This window comes from Arctopsyche grandis, chromosome 9 (assembly GCF_051622035.1).
Source record: "Arctopsyche grandis isolate Sample6627 chromosome 9, ASM5162203v2, whole genome shotgun sequence".
Classification (NCBI taxonomy): Eukaryota; Metazoa; Arthropoda; class Insecta; order Trichoptera; family Hydropsychidae; genus Arctopsyche; species Arctopsyche grandis.
Genome location: NC_135363.1, coordinates 19,468,256 through 19,495,024, shown reverse-complemented (window position 1 = coordinate 19,495,024; position 26,769 = coordinate 19,468,256). Strand labels below are relative to the sequence as shown.

The 26,769-nt window shown below is 33.1% G+C and overlaps 1 protein-coding gene across 6 annotated transcripts in view; it reads left to right on the top strand.

Annotated features, from left to right (window-relative positions):
- KaiR1D (Kainate-type ionotropic glutamate receptor subunit 1D) overlaps window positions 1-26,769 on the top strand; it is a 100,635-nt gene that overhangs the window by 65,802 nt on the left and 8,064 nt on the right. For all 6 annotated transcript variants that reach the window (XM_077438977.1, XM_077438976.1, XM_077438974.1 and 3 more), the window contains exons 6-10: window positions 10,402-10,543; window positions 12,317-12,484; window positions 15,493-15,645; window positions 20,112-20,330; window positions 20,408-20,658. In XM_077438977.1, coding sequence (XP_077295103.1) covers window positions 10,402-10,543; window positions 12,317-12,484; window positions 15,493-15,645; window positions 20,112-20,330; window positions 20,408-20,658 — 933 coding nt within the window. The remainder of the gene's footprint in view (window positions 1-10,401; window positions 10,544-12,316; window positions 12,485-15,492; window positions 15,646-20,111; window positions 20,331-20,407; window positions 20,659-26,769) is intronic.

The following is a 26,769-nucleotide window of genomic DNA, read 5'->3' as shown; positions in this document are numbered from 1 at the left end:
TCAATCGTTTATCTCATGTATTTATGCTTACCGTGGGTTGCAATATTTTAAAAATTAGCGGAAACAGAAATTATAGTAACGTTGTAATGTGGTTTCCATAGGATTTCCCTTTTAAATACTTGAAGTTTTGACAGCTCAAAGGTTTTGATAGCTAAAAGTCTCATGCGACACCAGGTGAGTATTTGAAGATAGCTTTTTACTGTTAATACGTAGTTCGTGTATGATTAAACTAGTATGTTCATGAACTAACCGGAGTGAACACTTGGACAGTAACATATATAAAGTTCAATTTTTATTTCTTGTTCTGCTATGAAAATTTACTATGCTATTTCATGTTACCCTACTGGGGCCGTAGATGAATCTAGGAAGGGGTAGGAGTCCGGGATAAAAAAATCCCCCCGTATAATTTTTTTTAGTTTTTAAAGTTTAAAATTTATTTTGTTTATATATTAGCTATGAAAATCTGCAGCATTTAATTTGAATACACTAAATTTGATTTTGATATAATACTTTACATATGTATGTTATGTATATAGAAATAATATATGAAGTTTTGTGATTTTATGATATTGTACTATTTCGTGGTACCTATTCTAGACTATCTAGACCGTAGACCGCGGTTGAACTTCCGCCAGCTCGCACGACGTTGGGTAAATTTTTTAAATTAAAAATGATTATTCATTGCTACTACTGTGTAAATTTACGTTTTGAATACAACTCGATTTTATCAAGGTATTCGCGGAAGAGCGCACCGCTTGCGAAACAAGCCTCTAGGTCTAGCTGTGTTTTATATTTATTTAGTTTCTTACAACTATGTACATCTACGTATCGTAGATTTGTACCTTCGCCTACGTGTACCTACATCTCGTAAATAATTTGTCTCCGTGCAAGCGGAAGCGATAAACGAGGCGAGATCCGCGACTCGAAAATTGCCTCGTAAAATCGGCGCGCAGTCGCAACCCTAACGAGCCCTGAAACTTATCTGGCTGTCGGATTCCATTACGACCGTATATAGAGAAGTATCTGCGTAGGTGAGGTGGGGTCGACCCTTGCTGAAAAATATATATTGGGGTGGCGATTTTAATTTGAAGAAGGTAGAGACGCGGAGACAAAATACCTATTGAACGGTGGGAGATTGTTTCCAATTGGTCGTTAAGCCTAATTGGAACTTTAGCGGTGGAAAAAAGGACTTTTATTTCCCAGGTCATCCCCCACCCAAGACCAAATTTAATTTTTACTGAGTCTTTGAAGCATCTTGCCTTTGATCATTATTTTAATTTCGTCATACCTATGTAGGTATGCTCCTTTGTACTCACTAGCATAATATTTTCACATAAATTTTTTAAAGTTACTATTACAATTATAATCCATATTTCAAGAGGGATGTTTTTTTTACTTAAAGTCATAATGAACTTCATATTTTACATGTTTTCAATATTTACCCACGCAATTAAATTCATGATTATTTTCATATTGAACGCCAAAAACTCCAATGTCACGAATTGAGCTTTTTAATTTGTTAAGAAATATATATAATATGTACATAAGTAGTGAGTATATATAATATGTACATGAGTGTTGCGCAAAACAGAGACAAGTGGAAGCGTGTTGGAGAGGCCATAATCCAGCAGTGGATGGCGAATGGCTGTAAATGATGATGATGATGATATATATAAATATATATATATATATATATATATATATATATATATATATATATATATATATATCATCATCATCATCATTTACAGCCATTCGCCATCCACTGCTGGATGAAGGCCTCTCCAACACGCTTCCACTCGTCTCTGTTTTGCGCAACACTCATCCATCTCATTCCGCACATTTTCCTAATTTCGTTCACCCATCTTCCTTGCGGTCTTCCTTTTACTCTTTTGCCTTCTCTCGGGTACCATTCAAGCACTTCTTTTGTCCACCTTTCGTCCATCCTCCTAGCTACGTGACCCGCCCATTGCCATTTCAATCTCTTCACTCTATCCACTATGTCCACTACCCTTGTCATATTTCTCACCCACGTGTTCCGCTTCCTGTCTTTCCTCGTTATGCCAAGCATACAGCGTTCCATACTTCTTTGAGTGCATTGGATTTTATTTTGCATCTTGGCGTTCAGTGTCCAAGTTTCACATCCATACGTCATCACTGGCAAAACGCATTGATCAAAGATCCTTTTCTTCAGGCAGAGTGGCATTTTTGATTTAAAAACAGCATTCATCCGTCCAAATGCACTCCACCCCAATTTCATACGTCTCTTTATCTCTTCATTTTTACTACCAGACATGTCAATTATTTGACCTAAATATAAATAATTATTTACTACTTCTACTGGTTTATCATCTAAGGGGATGCTATCAGGCATGCAATAACTATTGAACATTAGTTTAGTCTTATCTACGTTAATTTTTAATCCTACTTTTCTACTTTCCCTGTCCAGCTGTGTTAGTCTGATAAGTAGGTCAGCTGAATCACGAGCTACTAAAACTATATCGTCTGCGAACCGAAGGTGACTCAAAAAGCGACCATTGATGCTTACTCCGGCTGTATCCCAATCCAATTTCCTGAAAACTCCCTCAAGCACCGCGTTGAATAACTTGGGCGAGATTGTATCTCCTTGTCTTACTCCTTTTCCTATGCTAAATCTATCTGTACCTGAAAAAATTTTAACTGAAGCTGTGGCATTCTTATATATTGTAGCTAACAGTCCCACATAGGGTTCCGGCACTCCCTGTGTTTTTAGAGCGTTAAGTACTGCATTATGACTAACTGTATCGAAGGCTTTCTCATAATCGACGAAACCTAGGCACAGTGGCCGTTGATATTCGTTGGCGCGCTCGATTAGTTCGCCAACTACTTGGAGGTGGTCCATTGTGCTGAAATTTGCCCTAAACCCTGCCTGCTCTATAGGTTGGTTCTCGTCGAGGATATTCTTCAGCCTTTCTGTAATAACCTTCGTGAAGAGCTTGTAGACCGCTGAAAGTAGACTAATGGGTCGGTAGTTCTTGATATCGCTTTTGTCGCCTTTTTTGTGTATTAAAATGATAGTTGCGTTATTCCATCCTTCTGGTATAGCTTGGTTCTGGATGCATTTGCTGAAAAGCCTAGCTAAGATATTAATTAGGGGGGGGCCGCCACATTTTAGTAAGTCGATGGGAATATTATCTTCCCCTGGGGTTTTACCATTCTTTGCAGTTTTTAGCGCGGCCTCTACTTCGCTAGGCAATACTGCAGGAACCCTTTGGCCGTGTGTCGATTCCAGAGTGGGGAATTGGCCGTTGTCGTTCTCGTATAGTTTTGCATAGAACGTGTAAACTCTGTCTATGATTTCTTCTCTATTCCTAATTATTACTCCGCTCTCTGATCTGATTGCGATCATTTGATTTTTGCCTAAGAAAAGATCCTGTTTGCACTTTTTCAGGCTACGGTTATTCTTAATGGTATTTTCTATTAGCTTGCTGTTAAAATCCCTGACATCCCTGACTATTCTCTTCTTAATTTCCTTATTTACTAGATTGTATTCTTGCTTATTATTATCCCTATCTAAATTCCTTTTATGCTTAATTAGGTTTTTTGTTTCCGCTGAAATTTTGCTTAATTTAATCTGTTTCCTGAAACCACCTAATTTCTTACCTGTTGAGGTTAGAACCGAACTAATTACAGTGTTCAATTCCTCGATGTCTGCTTCTGGGTTTAATTTCCCGTATCGATTTCCAAGTTCGAGTTCGAATTCCTTTTTCCTAGACCTTAGTTGAGCGAAATCTGGAGAGTTACTGCATCCTTTTATTAATTTCCTACGTTCGCAATTTATATTAATGGCCATCTTGGCACGGACTAATCTGTGATCGCTGCCTATATCTACTTTACTTAAAACACTAACGTCTTTAACGGAGTGCAGGGCATTTGTTAGGATGAAATCGATCTCGTTTCTGTCTCCTTTAGGACTCTCCCAAGTCCACTTATTGTTGGTGTTTTTCCTGAAAAATGAATTAGTGATGAAGAGCCTGTTGTGTTCTGCGAATTCTATGAGGCGATCGCCTCTGTCGTTTCTTTGGCCGGTACCAAAATTGCCTACTGCTCTTTCTGTGTTTGCCTTTTGTCCTATTTTTGCGTTAAAGTCGCCCATGATTATTTTAAAGTGGTGGCGGCTATTATCGTATGCGCCCTGTAGTTTTCCGTAGAAGTCTTCTATTTCCTCGTCTGGGTGGCTAGATGTGGGGGCGTACACTTGGAAGATTTGACAAGTGTACCTGCTCGAGATTCTTAATACTACATAGCATATACGTTCCGATATGTCGTTTATTTCTATAATATTTCTTTCTATTCTCTTATTGATAAGAAACCCTACTCCTCCTATTCTACCATTTGGTAGCCCTCTCCAGTAGAGACAGTTACCACTTTTTAGGATTATTTGGTTTTCCTGTTTTCGTCTTACTTCGCTAAGTCCTACTAAATCCCATTTGATACTTTCTAGTTCATTCTCTAATGCAAGCACACTTCCTTCACTCGATAACGTTCTTACATTGTACGTGGCTAAATACAGGTTTCTATTAGCTAAGCTATCATCCATCGTCACTCTTACCTTGTTGGAGGTTTGGATATTATTTTTCTCGCATTTATCCAAGATGTGTTGAGAAAAAGGCGGTACTTGAGAGAGATTTCCATTCAAGGAGTGAGTTCTTACCGCCATAAACTCTTCTCTGTGGTCAGCTTTGACATATAGTCATCCTAGGTATCACTTGGATCACTTATGAGTTATTACATGCCATTTAACAGGGTTACTTTGTAAGTGAAAGTAGTTAGTTATGATAATAATAGATTAGCAATTGTTATACTACTTTTTTACAGATCTTTATCGTGAGACGCCTCTTTGGAGACAACGGATTTATATATGTGAGTGCGGTTTGCAATTTAATATTTTAATAATAACTTTAGTAAAGTATATAAAATTACACGAATTACTTTAATATAATTTAAATATGAAAAAGAACTGATAGACAGTTGGGAAACACCGTTTCTGTTTGCTATTATTCTATTAAGTAAAGTTCGTTAAAGATTTTTGGCTGGAAGCAATTATGTGGAAGATTTATTGCTTCTGTGGGACCGACTTGGCTGGCGAAGGACCCTTTTTTTGTATTCAGGTAGGGAGATGTATCTCGTTTGACACCGATTTGACACAAAAATTAGCACAAAATTTTTCGAAATAACTGATATAAAACCGCTTTTTACGACCGATTTGCTGTTTATTTTTACACATAAATTATACTAGGATGCAATTAGTAAAATAAGTGATTAGATGGTTAAGTTAAATTTCGTGCAATAGCCGGGTTTAAGCGAGTAATAGCGGGAGGAACGCAGAAGCACGTCCTCCTCACATGACACGAAAGACCGAACTCCATATATATATATATATATATATATTAATCATCACTAATCATAATTAATCACTAATCATCGCAACCTTCTCAAATTTCATATATGTGTATTGTATTTATGTTCTGAGAACATAGGTAATTCTTTTAATACTCAACTTACTAATTTTCTTGAAAACATGTCTACTATTTCAACTAACTACCCGGATGATAGATTTTTAATTGTTGGAGATTTCAATCTAAGTAACATCCAATGGTCCCAGGATATCTCCAGAGGAGGACTTATACCTATCAATTCGTTAAGAAGCACCGAAATGACTCTTATTGATGCATTACATTTTTGTAATTTTAAACAATATAATGGAGTACTTAACTTATTCGGCCGTATTCTTGATCTAGTTTTATCAAATGAACATTTGGTAGTAGATGCCTGTTTAGATCCTCTCGTTCCTGAGGATCCTTATCATAAATCTCTGTTAATTACTGCTGATCTAACTTTTTATCGATCACTTAAATCTAAACCTTATACTAGATTCCTTTTTGATCTTGGTAACTATAACGAGATTCAAAATGAATTAAACTCTGTTTCTTGGTCTTATTTACATACTGTTTCTCTTGATGATGCTGTAAATTCATTTTATAATCTTATATATAATTTAAGGGATAAATATATCCCACAGAAACATGTTCAAAGTAGAAAATTTCCCGCTTGGTATACTGCACCCCTAAAAAAAGTCCTGAAGGAAAAGTACAAATTTTTTAAGAAATTCAAAAATTATAACAACCTGGCTGACCATCATACCTTTGTACTATTACGCAATCGGGCAAAAACTTTAGAGAAAGAATGTTTCAAAAATTATATGACTTTAGTAGAAAACGACATTTCCTTGAATCCCAAAGCATTCTGGTCCTACATTAAATCAAGGAACAAAAACAACGTCCTACCTCATATTCTGTATCATGGTGACATTACTGCTGATACGGGGGTGGACATTTGTAATTTGTTTTCTTCCTTCTTTTACTCGACGTTCCTTAAACCGGTCTCTAATCAATCGACTTCCTCTTATCCCTTACCAACCAACGTCTGTTCTGTCACATCTTCCTCTGAAATTGGATCAATTGAAATTCGAAGTGAAAAAGTATTAAATATTTTGAAATCAACTGATATTCATAAAACAGCAGGCCCAGATTTAATTTCTCCAATTTTTATCTCAAAATGTGCTGAAAGCCTAACTTTACCACTAACCATTATCTATAAAAGATCTATTAGTGAGGGCCTTGTACCTTGTATCTGGAAATCAGCATTCATATCTCCTGTACATAAGAAAGGAAAAAAAAACGAAATTTCCAATTACAGGCCTATATCAAAGCTATGTATATTTGCTAAGATATTAGAAAAATTAGTGTACGACCAACTTTTTCCAGCTATCTCGCAATCTCTTAGTATGCAACAACATGGTTTTCAGAAAGGACGCTCAGTTACAACAAATTTACTACTATTTAATGATTTCGTTACTAATGCCATGAACGATCGGTCTCAGGTTGATACTATATATACAGATTATAGTAAGGCATTTGACAAGATTGATCACGATATTCTCCTTGAAAAACTTTTACAGATCGGTATTCATGGTGATCTCTATAGATGGTTCACCTCATACATTACGCGTCGATCACAGGCTGTCTCATTAAATGGATTTATATCGAAATGGATGAATATTCCTTCTGGTGTTCCACAAGGCTCCCTCTTGGGACCTCTATTATTCAATATTTTCATCTTCGATATTGAAAAATGTTTTCAGAATTCAAATGTACTATTATTTGCTGATGATATGAAGATTTTCAAGAGAATAGACAACCGAAATGATGCTTTGGCCCTACAAGATGATTTGTTCAGACTAGAGGCTTATTGCAGCATAAATAAGTTGTTTATTAATGTAGCAAAATGCTCCTGCATAACCTTCACCAGAAAACTATGTCCAGTTGACTTTCCTCATTCAATTAACGGACATAGACTCACAAGGGTATCGGAAATTAGGGATTTGGGAGTCTTTTTAAACTCTGATCTATCCTTTAGTAAACATATTGATAATGTTGTAGCTCGGGCGTCGAAGGCCCTCGGGTTCGTCATCCGGTCCTCCAAATGCTTTACTTCTATAAAATCATACAAAATACTATATTGTGCATACGTAAGAAGTATTGTTGAGTTTGCATCCCAAGTTTGGAACCCAGATTACTCTGGTGCAAGAGACAGATTGGAGCGCATTCAGAAGAGATTCCTGAGGTACGTCAGTAGCCGTTTTGGATTAACCTATACTTCCTATGAAGATGCTTGTAGGTGTCAGCATCTACTTCCTCTTGTCAAAAGAAGGGAGATAGCTGACATCTCAACAATTTTGAACATCCTTAACGGCTCGATTGACTGTCCTCAATTATTGAGCAGACTATCATTGCGTGTACCAAATAGAATGACTAGATGTAATGAGCTCCTTTACATACCTAATACTTTTTCTAATTATGGAAGAAGCTCATTCATCTGGCGTGCAAGCTCCACCGTCAACACACTAATCTTAACAATTTCTATGTTTGACTTATTTAATATTAATGCTATACAAGCTAGAGTAATTATTGCAAATTTGTTTTTCGATGATTAATTTTAATGAAAGTTTATGATTATGATTATGAATTTTTATTTTGATGTATTTATTTTGTCTTTTTGTTTTTTGTTATATATTATATTTTTTATATTATTTCATAATTTTTATCATATTATTATTCTTATTATTCTGATATTTTTATTATACTGTTATTTCTATTTTTTTTCTTTTTTTGTTTTCTTTAACTATCTTACTCTATTATCATTTTTGTTTCTTATTTTAAATGTTTGAGCTTTTCTTTTTTTACCTATATGTGAAAATTATTAATGGTTTACTTAACATAATTATATTTTTTTTACTATCAATCTAATAAACTGTAAACTGTAAATTTTCCAAATAAATAAAATAAAATATATATCAAAGGAAAAAATGAATGTCAAGACCTTAACGGTCCTAACATCAAAAAATTTAAATATAATATTCAAGATATTCCATATGAAGTAATAAAAAATGAATTACAGTACGTGATATGATAAAATATATTCTTTATTTTTTTATTAAATTTTAGCTTCATACATATAATTGTAGGATACGTTTTTGAAATTCAATCTCGTTCAAAAAAAAAATCACAAAAAAAAGATTCGGATAAACTGTATACATATGTATGTATGTATGTATGTATTATTACGTCTTGTTTTGATAAGAATCTGGTTTTAGAATCCAACAAAGCGATCCTTTCACAATGTTTACGCTGAAGCATGGCAAATATATAATATTTCCGTAAAATTCATTCATCTGAATAGATTTCGTTTTGTGTCGATTTTTACTCAATATATCAAAAAATATTCATTTCAAACATATCTTTGTCATCGGAATCGTATTTCGAAAGTCGAGCATTCTAGGATGTATCGAAACGTATTCAAGGATGATCGAATTTATGTCGTTTCAATTTAATATGAAATTTTTAAAAAAGGAGAAAGTTAAACCAAATCAAAAGCCAAGTGGAGACGTGAGAAAAAGAAGGATGTACTAGAAGAATAAAATACTTTCCCACATAAAGTATCCAAGCTACAGTGATACCGACACACGACCCCTACCTACCATACGCCAGTCTTAAATTACCCGAATAGAGTGAGTACCAAGTGGGTTGGTTTTGCGCACTTTTGATAAATTACATCCAGAATGGGTAGCGACTTACGACCGTTTGAACAGTGAGTGAGTGAAAACCCAAGAGTTTGTAGATTTATGCAAGCCACACGCGAAGATTTATGTTTACCATCTGCGCGCGAGATAAGACACACCGGTAGATTTCAAATCACGTGTCTGCACACGTGGATGTTATTATGCGCGGTTTGTGTACACACATATAGCGTACATGTGCACGTTTATATTTGTGAAATTTGTTTGTTAGTGCGTAGGGGCGAATTTTCCGCCGGAAAAGCGTTACGTACGTTTTAAAACAGACACAAGCAAAACCTAACTCTTGCTTATGAGCTACCTCACGAATGTTAACAACGAACACAAAACCAAGATCATATAAGTGATTAAGACAATTATATAAGTATTTACATAATTTTGTACATAAAGTCTATCTTTGACTACGCATTAATGTGTTCACATCATTATAATACGTAACCTACGTACATAAGTTCTACGTCAATTTCTAGTGGTTTTCATTAAAATTTCCAATATGAATATACATATGTATGTATGTGCATCCAATATGAATATATGCATTCCAATATGAAAAAATGTGCAATATATGCGCATCGCAATTTCTTAAATAGTTAGCTATAATAATCATAATATGTCTGATCAGACGATGATTTCTATATACATATGTACATACATACACATCATGAAAATACTCGTAGATACATATGTATGCAATACATGTGCATAGGGGCTTTGTTATGTCGCTCTTGCAATGTTATTTTTAATTAAATAATATTATACCATGTGTATATCTCATACAATAAGTTGAATTCATTGATTTTTCAATCATAAACAGACACTACTTTACTACGTCAGTGAATAAACTTAAATTTAGTTCATACAAAAGGAAGAGAATGATAAAATATCCAACATGTTAGATAATATCACTATACAAAGAATAATATTTTAGCCAGAAAAACAACCCTGCTGTGAGTAAAATCGCAATTGACGAGCGTGTAGGAAGATGTAAAAAGCGTGAAGCGCGCAAAAGGTTACAGATCTGACGAGCGTGAAAAGCTGAAAGTTGACAGCACCTGAAAAATACGAGATGGGAAACGCTTCGTAGTTTTTTTTCATACCGAAATATAATATAATATGTACTCACAAACTATGGAGGAGAATTTATTTAAATTATTCACGATGAATTCAGATGTATTCAATTTGTTTTTTTGAACTTTTCATTTTATTTTTTTATTTTTTATTTGCAGACCGCTGCTGAAGCAAATTAAAAATTCAGCTGAATCTCACATTGTGTTGGATTGTACGACCGAAAGGATATACGACGTGCTTAAACAGGCTCAACAAATCGGAATGATGTCCGATTATCACAGTTACCTCATCACATCATTGGTATGTAAAACGTTTATATTTTTAAGATATGTGTTTTTTTTCATCGTGTTATTTTTGATCAGAATGAAAAACAAAGGTGATGGGCGCCTTTGTTGAATTAAAAAATAAAAAAATAAATTCTTTTCCGAATGAGATTTTATCCGGAAACGCGCGAGAGCAAACAATTAATATTCACATTGAAACGCATTTTTTTTTTGGTTGAAAAGAGTTTTCTTTTTTTTCCGGTGTAGAAAATTCTGTTAAACCTTGATTTGCATAAATGTAAGCAAAGGAACTTATTTGTATGCAAAGTAAGTCGATTTTTGCGAACGAAAATAAAAGAAAAGCAACACAATGAAATATTCCACGTGTATCTGCAAGCGTAGTATGCATATATTTAAAAAAAAATTGCGCAGATCTAGAAGCTTTTCTAAAAAAAATATAGCAAAATACTAAAATACAAATTTTCTACAGCTTCATTTATTTGAAATCGTTTAATTTGATGAACGTATGTATGTACATACAAATATTGAAATAATTTTTAGTTAAAGCATGCACACAAAATAATGGATGAAAAACAAAAACCATTTATTCTTTTAATATAATACGATAATGTGTAGATAAATTTATACCTATAGTATGATGAACATATATGTATGATGAATATAGATATAATGCTCTGAAAATTATCCAAAAATAAAATTATATAACTTTGTATATATGTACATATCTACATATGTATTTATATACATATACATCATTATCATCTTCATCATCTTTTGCAGTCATTCACCATCCACTACTAGGCTTGAAGGCTTTTACAAAATTCTTTCATTCATCTCTGTTTTGCGCAACTCTCAATCAAAATTTGCGCAACTGCGCAATCCATCTGAACCCACACATTTTTCTAATTTCGTCTACCCATATTTCTTACAGCCTTCTTTTCTCCCTTTTACATTCTCTCGGGTACCATTCTATCACTTCTTTAGTCAATTTTTCGTCCATTCTTCTTGTTCTGTGACCCACCCATTGCAATTTGTTTACTTTTTCCATTATATCCACCACCCTTTTCATACATACTTATCATCCATGTATTCCATTTCCTATTTCTCTTAATTATTCTAGGCAGACAGCGTTCCACACTTCTTTGAGTGTATGTAACTTCTTGGTGTTCAATATCCAAATTTCACATCCATGCGTCATCACTGGCAAAACACGTTGATCGAGGATCTTTTTCTTTAGACAAAGTGGCATTTTTGATTTAAAAACGGCATTCATTCGCCCAAATATCACACGTCTCTTTATTTCAAAGATATACATGTTCGATTAAATATATACATACTTACATATATACATGCATGCATAAATATGTATACAATAGGATTTCGGTTGTTTAAAAATTCTATTTCCAGTTTCCATACAGAATAAAATATAAATGTATGTACTTTTAAAAAAGCCCCACAAAACTTCAGTGGTAGATTATTTATATAATATAAATTATGCGGTTCATAATTCCAGGAATTATTTATTTATTTTAAAATTCAGACCATTGTAGCATTACAATGGTAATCCCCTATGCGCCACATTGAAATTAATAATTCGATGTCATATATTCGTTTTGTTAATTTTTCAGTTCAGCTAATCTGCTTTTGTTCGCTATGGCTTAATTTTTCAATTAATATATTAAACTTTTAATTTTTATCTTCCAATATAAATTAATACATTTGCGTTTTTCCCGATTTTTTTTATTTAATATAATATTTATTTAACGAACGTATTTTTTTCGTTGAGCAGGATTTGCACAGCGTCGATTTGGACGAGTTTAAGTACGGCGGAACCAACATCACGGCTTTTCGACTTTTGGACCCGGAAAAGCCGGAAATCCAAAGGGTAGTCAAGGATTGGGTGTACGGGGAGGCAAGACTCGGCAGGAAGCTTCAGCTCGGCCCCACAAGCGTTAAGGTTAATTTTTAATTTAAGCACACAAAACCTACCATATAAAAATACGTAGGATACATTAAAACAAACTCCTCATACCACACATAGTATGCAAAATGAATATTTTAAGCCACGCATCAAATTACATATACTTTATTTCACCAACCTTCAAGGTGGGTCTAACGATTGCGTCAGCAGTATGTTAAGAAATGTTTCTAATTACATATTCTTTGAATTTTCTGATGCCTGTCGTGCTACACGTAACGAATTTTCGCAAAGTAAACACGTTGACGTTTATATACGTTATTGCCAAGTGAAGTTTACGTTTGCCATAGGAAAACATTGTTCTATTCGTTCGCCGTTCGATCATTGCTCCTCAAAGTAAATATAAATATGTCTCTTGGGTGTATTTCTCTCAAATATACATATCCATATGTGTGTATTATTAACATACATACCTCTTAAAAACGTTCAGTAGTTGTTATTTCCAATCGCACACTCATATTTAGCTTGGACGTGTCATAATATAGTATTGTGTCTATTATACGAATACATTAAATATGTTTAAGCCTACACTGAGTGATTAATATTGTGAGAACATCCCATAGCGTACGGGTAATTTGTCAAACACCCTTCATACCTCTAATGGCTCTGTCAAATATTACACGGAAACTCTCTTCTGTCGTTGACAAGCAATTTTCGGCATTTTCAGGTCTCCTGCGTTATTATAATTTTTTCAAGATATAAAAAAAAATATTTTTTTCATACGTATCGATCGGGGGCAAAATGTCAAATTGATATTATGACCTTGTTCTGGTGATTTTTGAAAATCACACAAGCGTCGAGGCACGATTTCAGTGTGTAATAAAATATTAACAATATACTCCGTGTGTACACTTTCCGGTCCATTTTACATGTATGAAAGCGCATTCCTTGAGGAGCTCATTATTTAAACAGCTTCGCAAAAGCAAAGCTTGGAAAATGTCGCTTTTATCCCTCTAAAAACTCGCCCCTATATACATACGTCTTCTCCCTTAAGTCTGCGGGTGGTATTATAATAAAATAAATATTTTATTTTAGAGATTTTCCACAGAAAAAAGTGAAATGTTTCAATGACACTCGGGGCGTGCTGCGAGAAGCTAATCAAATTCGTACGTGTCTGAATAAATTTCGTCGAGACAATTTGATATTGAGCAAACTAATTTAAAATAAGGATTATCCTCATTTTTTCATGATGATAATTACATTTTCGTATTTAATTTTATATAAATTCGATGCCATTTTTGTTCTTCTGAATATTCACGAACAAATATAATATAATATACCATAATATAATATTATAGACATAAATATGTACTTATTTAGTTAATATTATATATTTAGTTTTATCATACAAACATTATTTGTTTATGAGAATTTAAAATAAAATTCAATGTTTTTTTCGTTTTTCACATGCAACTTCAGGACAATATGACATTCATAAAGGTATGTGATTTATTTACCTATACAAATTCATAAGCCTGTCTTTGTAATGTACATAGATACGCATAATATTAATAAGTTTGTATTTCCGTATTGTTTAATATTGTATTTTTACTTTATCGATGTACTTAATAACAACAGATTTTAAGATTTTAAGTTTTGTGATCACCCGAAAATTAGTACAGCTTACTGAAATGCTTATACATGTAAATGTAACGTAATTTTTTTTTAATTTTTAAGTTGGCCGAAAGTGAAGCCTCCCCCGATAGGTGTCGTCTTTTTTATAAGTTTTTAGATTCAATTATCTCTTAAGCCACTCAACGGATCAGACTGATTTTTTTTTAATATAGTAGAAATGATAAATTTTATACATTTATACTTTTTCCTCAACCGGGAACAATATTTATACTACAGAGAGTAGAGATTTTTTTTTGTTTTTCTCAGAAAAATTTCAGTCTATTAAACTGAAATTTCATATCTAAAAATTTATGTTTAATAAATACCAAGTAATATATGAAATTTTATGAAGATCCGTCAACCGGAAGTGGCACTTTAATCTTGTTCAATTTTTCTTCTACCATTTTTTTTTAAACCATTTGAATATGTGTGCTCTTTATGAAAAAAATTCCAGTACAATCTTTGTATATCATTGTCATGTAAATGAAAAGAATTTAACAAAATAAACCAGAAGTGGGATTTTTTCCTCTGACAATAGTCAAAAAAGGTTGTTACTACTGAACGTATCGAGCTGAAAATTTATATTTGAATTCTTTATGTACTAAATTAAAATTGATAAGGTTTTTGTTAGAATTCGTAAACCGGTATTAGTATGTTTTTTTTTAATATTACATTATTTTCTTTTGACAAATTTAATTATTTCGACCCTCCCGATATTTTATGCTTATATTATTTATAGTAATATTAGGTAATAACAACATTTTGAACAACATCCGAAGTAGAACTTTTGTCTTGTGCGAGTTTCCATACTTAAGCGATCAAACTTGAATCGGAAATGATCCCGTAGCAGGAAGTTATGTGTTAACGTGTATGTGTGCGTCACTGTCGAATTTTGAATTCTTTACTTCTTATATTCATAAAATACATAGATAAAGTCGTGCGTTGGTCACACCCGATTTTCAATTGCTTATATTATAAGAATTGGAATTTAAATAAATCATACTAAATACGGGAGATTTTATAATCTATTGAATTATGATTGAAGGATATTATTTTAGTTAAGAGGAATATTAATTTTTGAATTAAGTTTATACAAAAAGGTTGTAGATTTTTAATTGAAATTGATTTTCGTATTAATCTCTCTTTACATATTGGATAACTTTTTTTTATTTTTTCAATCGAAATTTGGATGGGTCGTTTGGACGCATTGAGTAGCTCTTTATAAATTTCATCTCTTTCATAAATCTTCTATAGAATATTTGTATGTGTATGGCAATAAAAATAAAACATGAAATTTTCACGTAGAATACACACACGTATTTCGTTTTGTTTCGAATAATACAATTGCGATTTTTAATTGATTTTATTTTCAGACGGAAACTGCACTCATGTACGACGCTGTACACCTTTTCGCAAAAGCACTGCACGACCTGGACACATCCCAACAAATAGACGTAAAGCCTCTATCTTGCGATGCTGAAGACACTTGGAACCATGGCTACAGTCTAATTAACTATATGAAAGTGGTAAGAAACTAAAAAAAAATGTAATAAAACCTAGTCTACGTTTTGATTCGTACATATGTACATACATACATACATAGGTAGCATTTCGTAATATATTATTAATGTTCAGTTGCTATGTTTTTTAAATAATTTTCAGAACACCTTTAAAATTCAGCCGATTCCCTTTGTTTTATGTCTTCTCGTCTTTAATTAAATAATTTAGTCGCTTCGGAGCATATTTTAAGTGCTAAACGTCTTCGTTGCATTGAATGTAGTTTTCCAGCTGCTTACGTGCACTCTAGTCATATACTATTTCTATCTTCTATTTATATTAGTTTGTCTGCAATAAAACAGCAGTTCTCTCTTCACTGGAATCTGGCGGCGCCATAATACCATTCTGCCAGATTGCTCTTTTCATTGTCCTCATAAAGGTTTTGATTTCAAGAATGCGTATTGATCTAACATATTTAACGTTAATACAATAGTAAAAATCTATATCGTTATATTCCACTATATAAACTCGATTGAATCATCTTCAATTAAAATCGATTCGTATTGAAATCAATCACTGAAATTGCAATTGGTAATCTGAAGTCTAGACGTAGTTAATAATATGTATAGTAAAATATTTTTTATTGATATTATAACTGCCATTTTAAATAATTTTTCAATTTAAATCTACGAACCTCGTTCATTTAAACATCGTATAAATAGAATAAAAAAACGTTCTTCTTTTGTCGCAAAGATAGTAAATTTTCCAGCAGGAATAAAGTCAATAAAACAATCTTCTGCTTGGAAGCTTTTATTTTTTCAATTTCCTCTCCGCAAACACAGATCAAGCGTGATGATACTCGGAATACATTTATTTTTTCCACTCGGTCCAATGATGTTATCTTCAAAAACCTCGCGACTACGGAGATAAACATTTAGAACGACCTTTGATATTGCATAAAAAGGAATATCTTGATAAAAAATAACATCAGATAATATTCCGAGTATTCCTTGCAATTATTTTGTAAACAGTACATATATTTTAAAAATATTAGTCGTAACAAAAAATATATTTACTTTGTATTAAGGACCGTCGTTCGATTTGAATATAATGACAATATTGATTTTTAATAATAGATATAAATCTCTTACTTAAAAAATATGTATAATGCTCCTTTTTGAATGTGACATCTGTATCACTAAACGTTTTGTATACATTTACTCACTTTTTTATGTTTTTTTTTTCTCAATATTTATACGGTGTGTTAAACTTGGCTGAAATTTATTTACAATGTAAAAGTGAAATTTCGTTAACCGGAAAAACACCCGTTTGATCCGCGGGAAATGAACAGTACGAGAAAATTTATTTTCCTGCTTACTTGTGCATAAAAAGCCAACCAGACATTTATTTTTTATACATTTTATTTTTTGTTTCGTTTCCTTGGAAAAGTGGGCCGGTGTCGTATCTCGGCTGGAAAATGCGGCTCGATAACCTTTTCCGGGAACGGAAGACATTTTTCAAAAAATTGAATATCAATTCAAAAGCCAATATACTGTAAATACTACATATCATTGTATCACACAAGCAGTATTGTATCAAATGAACTGTGTTAAAAAATATTATTTTTAATGTTTCATATTAGAATACATACATATGTCTATTAGATGTAATTTATATAATATATATGTATGTAATATTACATTGTAAATTTCCTTTCCATACTTTGATACACATATACGTGTATGTATGTACATATGTAATATACAAAACGCAGACTAACTAGCATATAAGGACTATTCAAATAGAATACATTTAGCTTTGTACCATCTTGCAGTAAATACTCTTTGTGAATGATAAAATAGTATGAAATATTTAAGTATTAAGATATAACATTTTGCCGTTTGAAAATATTCTCCATTGCCATTTAAATCCTCCACGTAAATTTGTACGTATTTTTTGAATTCTGACTTTGACAGTCCTTTCAAGTACGTACATCAATGGCGTTTTAGTATAAAGCATTATTTATTTAAGTGCGTTTTCTTTACAAGCGACTCGTTCTGTCACCTTTTGGCAACGGGCTGGTAGCACTTATGCTCATCTCATCTCGTATCCACACGCATATGGAATTATTATCATACGAAAGCGCGAAATCTCTCACTGTCTTCGCCAGAATGTAAATTAGCAATTATTGTCGCGAATTTCGCAGCAAGAAGATGATCCGCAGCTAGATGCGAGCAAAGCCCACCACCGTTGTTGTATTTAGTCGTATTTTACGGAAAGGGATATTTCGTCGTGGCGTTCATATTTAATAAATACCAGTTTCCGAGAAGTGGGATTATGTCTACATATCTGTGCGTGTGTGTGGAAATGATAATTAAATGTTGTTTTCAATTCAGAGCAGAGCGCGTTAAAATTTGAATAAAGCAGTTATAAAATGCGGGCGGATTCGTTTCAAAGCTCATTCACATGTGTACACGTTTTACTTTTTTTATTTTTTATTAATTTTGGAATTATTTCATGTTTATTTGCTTTCGCTCATATGATGTTGGCATTAAGTGAATTATCAAAAAAAATATTAACATGCATACAAATGATGCAATTTACGAGTTGTGTTCATGTCATAACGTTTATTGAAAAAAATGTATGAACTTGAAAATGATTGAATTGAATTGAATGCGTTTAAAAATTAGTATCAAAAAAGTATTTAAAAAAATTATTAGTTTTTTCTGTTCACTATATGTACATATGCATGTATGTATGTATATGTGTTACGTTTAATTTTATAAGTACGTATTTACATATATAAACATATCACATATCTATCATTCAGGTTACAAGCAACTAAACTTTCAATTTATTTTTTTATTCAAATTAAAACCTATGAATTTAGATGTATAATAATAAAAAATCGTAATATTGATTCAAAAAATAACTTTTGTATATGTTAATAAATTTTATGTATGGGTTTGAATGAGGGAAATTTCATATTTTTCTTTAGTTGCTTCCTACTAAAATTCTGATGGGAGAATTTTAACATTTTAATGAGCACATATTTTGCTTAATCAAAGAGGCTTTTTCAGTCACAGTTAATAAGTTACTAAAAAAATATCAAATAGCTTCTACAAATAAATTTGAAATTCAATAGTGATATTGTATTTCAAATTTACATACATGTATAGTGTCAGGTTTTTTCCTATAAATTACAACTTTCCATCAAAAGTGGGTATTGAATGAAAAAAAAACATTTAAAGTCTAAAAAATAAGTAGCATACCTATGCATAATCAATTAATGAAACCAAAAAAATATCAGAGATTGTATTTATTTGAATATAATATTGTGCCAGTTGTTTCAACGGGTGGTTTCGTAATAAGAATTATGTATACATGCATTCAAATAAAGTAATATGTATAATAATAAACAACAATTATCGTTTTTACCGTAATCTTAACTGAAGTCGGAACTAAAATCGTAACCGGAATCGGAATATAAACTGAAATTGGAATCGGGGATTAGAATCGGGAATCGGAATCGCAAACCGGAACTGGAACTACATAAAATAGGAATTGAGAATCAGAGCTTTAATAGGAATGGGAAATCGGAACTGAATAGGAATTGGAAATCGGATCTGAAATTGGAATCGCTAGAATAGGAATCAGAATTGAAATCGAAATTTTAAATTAATGAATTCTAAAATTTGTTTTTTTTTTTAAATGTCCATAGTTGACAATGTACTCGCCGCATAAAAATATACCCACAAACATCCGTCTGATTTTGTATATATTATTATATAAAATTAACGAATTTGAATAGTCTTGTAATTGTTTGAGTGCTGTATACGCGTAGAATATTGTATTTATGTATATTGAATTACAACGCCGATTCTATTGATTGTACAAAGTGTCTTTTACCGAAGTGAATTAGGTTAAAACGATTAAATTAAGGTTATAAAGGATCATCTGCTATAAACATTAAAGCATTATCGCGCTTAAAAGCTTCGGCCATAATCAGAGCGCGAAGCTCGCTATCTGAAACGTCGTTAGGGGCGATTCCGTATCGCCAATTTGATAAACTACCCTCGAATTAATTTAACCTCTCTCAATGTACATATAATATCCACATAGTTTGTAGAAACTTCACATCGACACCCGGAAAGTGGAGACAAACTACTCGCTTGCTATTATAGATCGAACAAACAACCCCTAATACAATTTCGCCTAAATGTCAACAACGAATTCATCCACCCACTCCCCCATTCTCGCCGATCTTCGCAATGCTATTTTGCAACGCGTATAATTTTCCTAGAGTTTATGTCTCGGTAATTACGAGTAAATACTTAGCTACGGAGAATTTCAAATCGGGCGCAAAAAAATATATAAACATACTATATATTTGACTTGATGAGTATTTGCTCATTATTGTTGTTTGGTGTGTAACTTATAAGCCTGACTATGAATTACACACACATTGACTTGTTGTTTGACGCAAAACTTTCAGGTCGAAATGAAAGGTCTCACGGGTGTTATCAAATTCGATCATGAAGGCTTCAGAAGTGACTTTTCACTCGACATTGTCGAGTTAAGTAAAGACGGCTTGAGAAAAGTGGGCACTTGGAACTCGTCCGAAGGAGTCAACTATACGAGAACTTACGGTGAATCCCAAAAGGAGATCGTTGAGATTTTGCAGAACAAGACCTTAGTAGTCACTACCATATTGGTTAGTTTACTTTTTATTGGAATTGTATTGTATCATGTTTTCAGTTCGGTCCTAATATACGTCTGTGTGTTTTTCAGAGTTCGCCGTACTGTATGCGAAAGGAAGCTAGTGAGAAGCTCACCGGAAATGCGCAATTCGAAGGATACGCCATTGATCTCATCCACGAAATCTCTAAAATCTTGATGTTCAACTACACGTTTAGACTCGTACCCGATGGAAGATACGGATCGTTCAATAGAGAGACCAGAGAATGGGATGGGATGGTGAGAGAACTACTGGATCAACGGGCCGATCTCGCAATAGCTGATCTCACTATAACCTTTGACAGGTAAATTAAATGAATTCCATTTCGTATTTTTATTTTTTTTTATATCCAACGGCAAACGGAAGACATGCAAATTCTTAAAACTAATTGTCAATATAATCTTTTTTTGCGGAATGTATGTACATTTTTCGGAGAAAGTAGCAAGTTTTAAATTTAATTTATTTTATTTAAATTTATGGCGACTTATGTGGTATTAAAATTGTACATATATAAATTTATATATTATAAATTTTGAAATCATATTCAAATAGTGGTGACTTAGAGGAACCGTTTCAACATTGAAATCAGATAAATTGGCAAACTTTGATAAGAAATGATTGTCGTGGAGTCACAAATATCCAAGTCTGACCAGCAGTACTACAGATTATACTCGAAATAAATTATTTTCAATCGAGGTCAATCTACGGGATCGAGCCCGACAACTTTTGAACTTGACATTAGATCTGAAAATCTTAAGTTGTTGAATGAATAAAAGGATTATAATCTTTTCCATTGTATGTATGATATAATATAACATTTTCTTGACCATTTTATTCAAATTATCAACGATTCATGTACATGTTTGCAATAGATATTTTCATAAACATATACAAATACGCAGAGTAGCAATACACTCTCGTAACTTATGGGTCATCCTGTATTTAAATTGCGTAATAATTCAGTGACGCAACGTAGAAAAAATGCGGCACACATCGCGTCATTACGCCGTAATAATACGTTCGTGCACATTTTGGCCAAATTTTTTTTCTCCTCTGTACATCGTATCCCAACCCGGACATTATAAATACGGGACAAAGGGCAAATGACAGGGGAGCCGTAATAGAAATTCATTAGTGGTCAGCCGAGTGAAAGGGATTTGACCCCTTTTTCTTGCGCAACAGAATATTCGTAGGGACGTGCCCGTCGGCTATATCGGCCGGGAAAACTGGCTCGTTTGTTTACGTTTTTCCTCCTCATCCCCAAGTCTCCTACATCCTCTCACTTGAGAGGTTTTCATGGCCTGGCATGTGTGTGATTCTCGGCAATTGTCCGAATTGTCTATCTCGCGTATTCATATTATATGCGTATTAAATAGAACGCTAAACGCTACGAAGAACCCTCGTCAAACGTGGATTCTTAGAGTCTTGGGTTACGCAGGCCAAAGTGTATTCAATTATATAGTTCAATATTGCGAATCGTGTGTGACTTCCAGCTCGCTTCTTATTTAATATGGTTCTGCTGGTCATCAATCATTCACCCTATTCTGATTTATTTCAGATATACACGAGCTTAATTCCGACACATACTGCCGTCCTAAAACAATATTTTATTTGAAATTGAATAATGGAATATTATAATTAATTTGATACCCATTTTCGCGATTTCCTGTCATTTTCCAATTTTGCTTATTAATTACGGAATCAGTTGATTTTTAATTATCACTAAAATATTCCAACCCATTTAAATTTAAAATTAAAGTAAATAAAACATTCACACATTAATAAATTAATTTATTTGACTCGTGTATTGCACAGGGGAAATGTGGTAAAACATTTCATTTCAAAGTCTGGAATTATATCTCAATTTAAAACACCTGAAAAATTACGTATATCGTCCAATTTTTTATTCGTTTAAGATAAACGAATATTTTTGAAGAGCTTCCCACTTCAAAGAGGGCTCATTATTAATTCGTATCCATATCTGAAGATGGATTTTTTCGTCTACGTACTTCAAATCTTGGCAAGAATTCCAATTTGGGTTCAACTTTCGGACAAACTCTATCGTATCTTTCCGGTAGATTTTTGGAATGGGAGGGAGGTGGAGGGTGTATATTGGCATCATTTGTAAACGAGTCGGCCATTGTTAGGAGACTCTTTTGAACACAAAAGATAATAATGGCCGAGGGGCGAGGGGGAAGGAGGGCTGTTTTTCTCGCGGCTCGCCCACTATTCAGAAAATTATTCGGGAAACCGGAAGTGGGTTTTCCGCCGCGCGTGCTAGTTAACGGCGACGATAATTCGCTCGCGAAAATTCTTCGATGTAACGACAGACAAGCGGACACGTCCTCGATTACGGCGACCGTACGTCACCATTAGACCCTCGAAGGGCCGTTGTTATTTATTCGACAGGGAACTTTCCTATTTTATTTTTTACTTTTTTTATTGCGCACGTGTCGTTGGCACTAACCGTTACATTATTTCCTCCTCACCCTCGTCAGAGCGCAGCGTCATAAAGGCTCGACCAACCCTTTCGGTCCCTCGAAACGGCCAAACTTGTGTAGTAAGCCCTATGTGCGTGCGTGTGTGTGCCAGTAATAAATTTGAATATTTCTCTGACCTTTGACGCTTTCGTCTGGCTGAAATGAAATAAACCTTGACACTGCGACAGAGGTTGTACAGGATCGTAAAATTAGATTTTATTTAGGTACAACAAGCACTCGCGTAACGCTTTCCGCATTACACGGATGACCCAATTGTTTCTACCATATTTATATATAACACTAGTTTTACGAGTTTTTATAATAAACCGAAAATTTTCAAAAATATTACGGTATTCAAAAGGTCTTTGATTGCTTTGCAAATAAGAAACAACTTCAGTATTTGTACATCATATCATCGAAGCAACAATTTTTTAAATACCACTATGTTCTAAGCGATTAGATTGATCGATATTCTAATGCAAACACTCACATAACCCTGCAATAAACTTTAAGTTCTTAAATAAACTCTTAGAGTGACTTAAATAACCTGCAAATGTGCCGCTAATTATAATAATGGTCATTTCGGTGATTGAAACATATTATTTATTTCATTTTAGCCAGCAGTATAGCACGGTGGTTGCGTTAATTCTAGCCACCGAGAGGTCTGAGTTCAAGCTCTGGTTCGACCTTGACTTAAATCCATTTATTCCAAGTATTTTTGCAGTGCTGCTGGTCAGACGGATATATGTGACTCCAAGTCGATCGTTGGCCAATTTATCTGATTTCATTTTTGAAACGGTTCCTCATCAAATTGGCAAAGCAACCTACCTACTGTTTGTCACCACTATTTGAATATGATTTCAAATTTATATATTTTACAAGTTGAAATCATGGGTGTCGCTTAGGCAACATTATTAATAATATATTAAATTTTAAAATAAAGAATAAAATATTACGTTCTTCCATCTATGAAGCAATTTTTTTTAACGTGTATCAGGTTTAAAGATATGTCAACGCCTTCTTTAAATGAAAAATCCTACATTTTTAATGGAATAGAATGAAAGGAAATGACTTTAACCATTGTCATTATTAAAAATTAATAATCGTACGCATAATACCTTTTAGGAAGTGTAGAATTCATTGTGGACTTACATATGTATAATTAAGTATTATTCAAACTTTTATAAATCCAATTTAAATTTTAGATATGTATATATGCATAATTTTAAATACAATATATTATACTAGCTTTCAAAATATGCTAATAATGGTCATTAAACATGTCACTTTTGCCCAGTTAGTTACATATGTACATATTATGTACATACATATGTATATGCTGAATATCCAACGGGGCGCGATAAGTCGTCGAGGTGTCTAAGCAGGACACACGGTCTGTTTCCCAATGGATAAATAGGAAATCGCTCCAGGGCGACTGTACTACTGGTTACATCAATAAATACATACATACATATATGTATGTACATATGTAGATGTAATGGTGTTAAGCCGTCTGCAAATTTACTAAATACGGTCCAACGAAGAGCGTAACTGAATTATCCAACACTTTTATTTCCACTACAAGCTATTTCCGGAAAGAAAAAAATTAAATCAAGCGACATTTATTTACACGAAATGTATGTGTATTTATTTCCATTGGATAGCAGTCGACGCTCTGTCGGCGTTTTGGTTTTGTATGCGAGTGTAATATATAATATGTATAGAGAGAAATTTATGATGGTTGTATTTTTAACAGTACGGTGAGAGAACTTCAATGATTCATATTTTAACGATCAATAAATTTAATGGTTAATGGTGTTTTTGATGGTTTATATTGGTCTTTTTGATATATAACACGTGTGCTGGTTCAAGGCTCTACTGACAGCTCTACCACCCCCAATAGAATTCGCTCACGTTGAGATTTTTATGTGGGTAAAACAACGTTGATCTTCTTTGTCTTTTTTTTCATGTAAATCTTCTTTGTGGAAAATTTGGAAGAGGATTTATAAAAGCTATGTACATAAAATTTAAAGAAATAGTTCATACATATGTATATAAATAGGGGTGATGATTAACAGGCGTTGAAAGTATATGGATTTAATTTTTAAAAAAGCGGATTAAATATCGTACTATCTATATTACATACATACTTAGTTTAATAAAAGATTAATATTATTTTCAGGTAAAAAATCGATGTATGTACATATATGTAAATAAAATAATCACGAATGGAAATTAATCATTAATCATTTGTTTTATTGGAAAATTTTGACTAAATAGACAAAGTAACAAAAAAAATTACCAGAGCGCAGTTTATTAATCTCTACTAAGATTGACCCACTTAATCCGAATATGATAATGGTTTTCGTTGGAACTTTCTCGTTAGTGAGATTTAAAAAAATGAACAATCTTTACAGTTTTTTGCCTTTTTCGGTCTTAGTCTGTGCTCAAATTGAGTATTGGTTTCAATAGTTGATATTTTTTTAAAATACTAAATTTCAAACGTAAAACAATTTTTTTCGGTGTTATTATACGTTTATTTGGCTTGTTTTTATTTCACTGCGTTTATAAACATTGGTTTTTTATCCAAATATTTATCTTAACGTACTAATTCGTGCGGTAAATGATTTTTGTTGCTCAATGATATTAGAGACAACTTGTGAATTGATGAAAAATATTAATATTTAATTTTTCTAAAAGTAGATTTATATTGTACGTCACAGAAATACATGTTGAATTTAAAATGATGCAGCGTAGACATTTTAAAGCTAATGGTTGTAATAATAAAAATAGTTAAAAACTCTATTTCATGAGCAATAAAAATATTCTCTTTAGTTAAATCGCTTTTTATTCATATGTTTATTTAAATTTTAATCTGGACACTTTTTGGTCGTTTCGCACGAGAGGATTTGATTAAAAGCATTAAAGTGTAATAAAAAAATTCACCCTTTGCGGGAGAAAAAAATAGAAGTGATATTGCCAACGTGACCATAAAAACTTATTTAATAAAACACGTTTTACTGGGGGAAATTCTGCAGAGGGGTGTTTCCGGTTGTTGACGCAACCGGATACGACCCCCCTTTTTATTGAATAAAATAAAAATTGATCTTAACAACCACTGCCACTAAACGATCGACATATATTCGGGCAAAACACGTTTTCTATGTCACCAATATATAATATAATTTATTCATATTCGATAACATCTGGTGCGACCATCCCACAATTTGACAAAGTCCATACCTATGTATGTATGTTTAGAAATGTTTAATTTGTTGCTGAATCGAAGTTTAGGGCAGATTTTCCCACATCTCGCAATTTATTATGAGAGCTCTCGAGCGAACCGTTTGACATGGCGAGAAGCGTTTTCTTGCGTAACTATATACATATGTATGTACTATGTTTGTACATATAAATACTCACTAATTAATTTTGCCTGAAGAGGCCAAGACTTACTGCGCTCATATTTTACTAAATTGCATGGTTAATGAGCAGATATACAGATGTTGCTCCTAACGACAGTCGCTGAAAAAATCTAAATAAAATTAATTCAGAGTATGATTGAACGCAAACGTTTCTAGAGTATGTCTCGTTTCAAACCGCTCAAAAGACTGTCATCATTATACTGAAATAAATAATAACTTTTTATAATATCAACAATTAGCTTACATTGGTTTACATAATATGTATTTTTATATAAATGTATTACATAGATTGAAATTTTTGCCGTCTATAATATTACGAAACTAAGAGCCGGGCCACACCAGGGCCAACTTGCTGGGTGACTTTGTTGCGCGACCAGATCAAATGTATGCAATTGTACGGAGCATACCACACCGACCAACTCGGTGATTGCCAAGCCATAAAATCACCTGATCACGAAGATCTGTTACTGGCGTTCGGTGATTTTATTGCTTGAGTGACCAGCACGACCT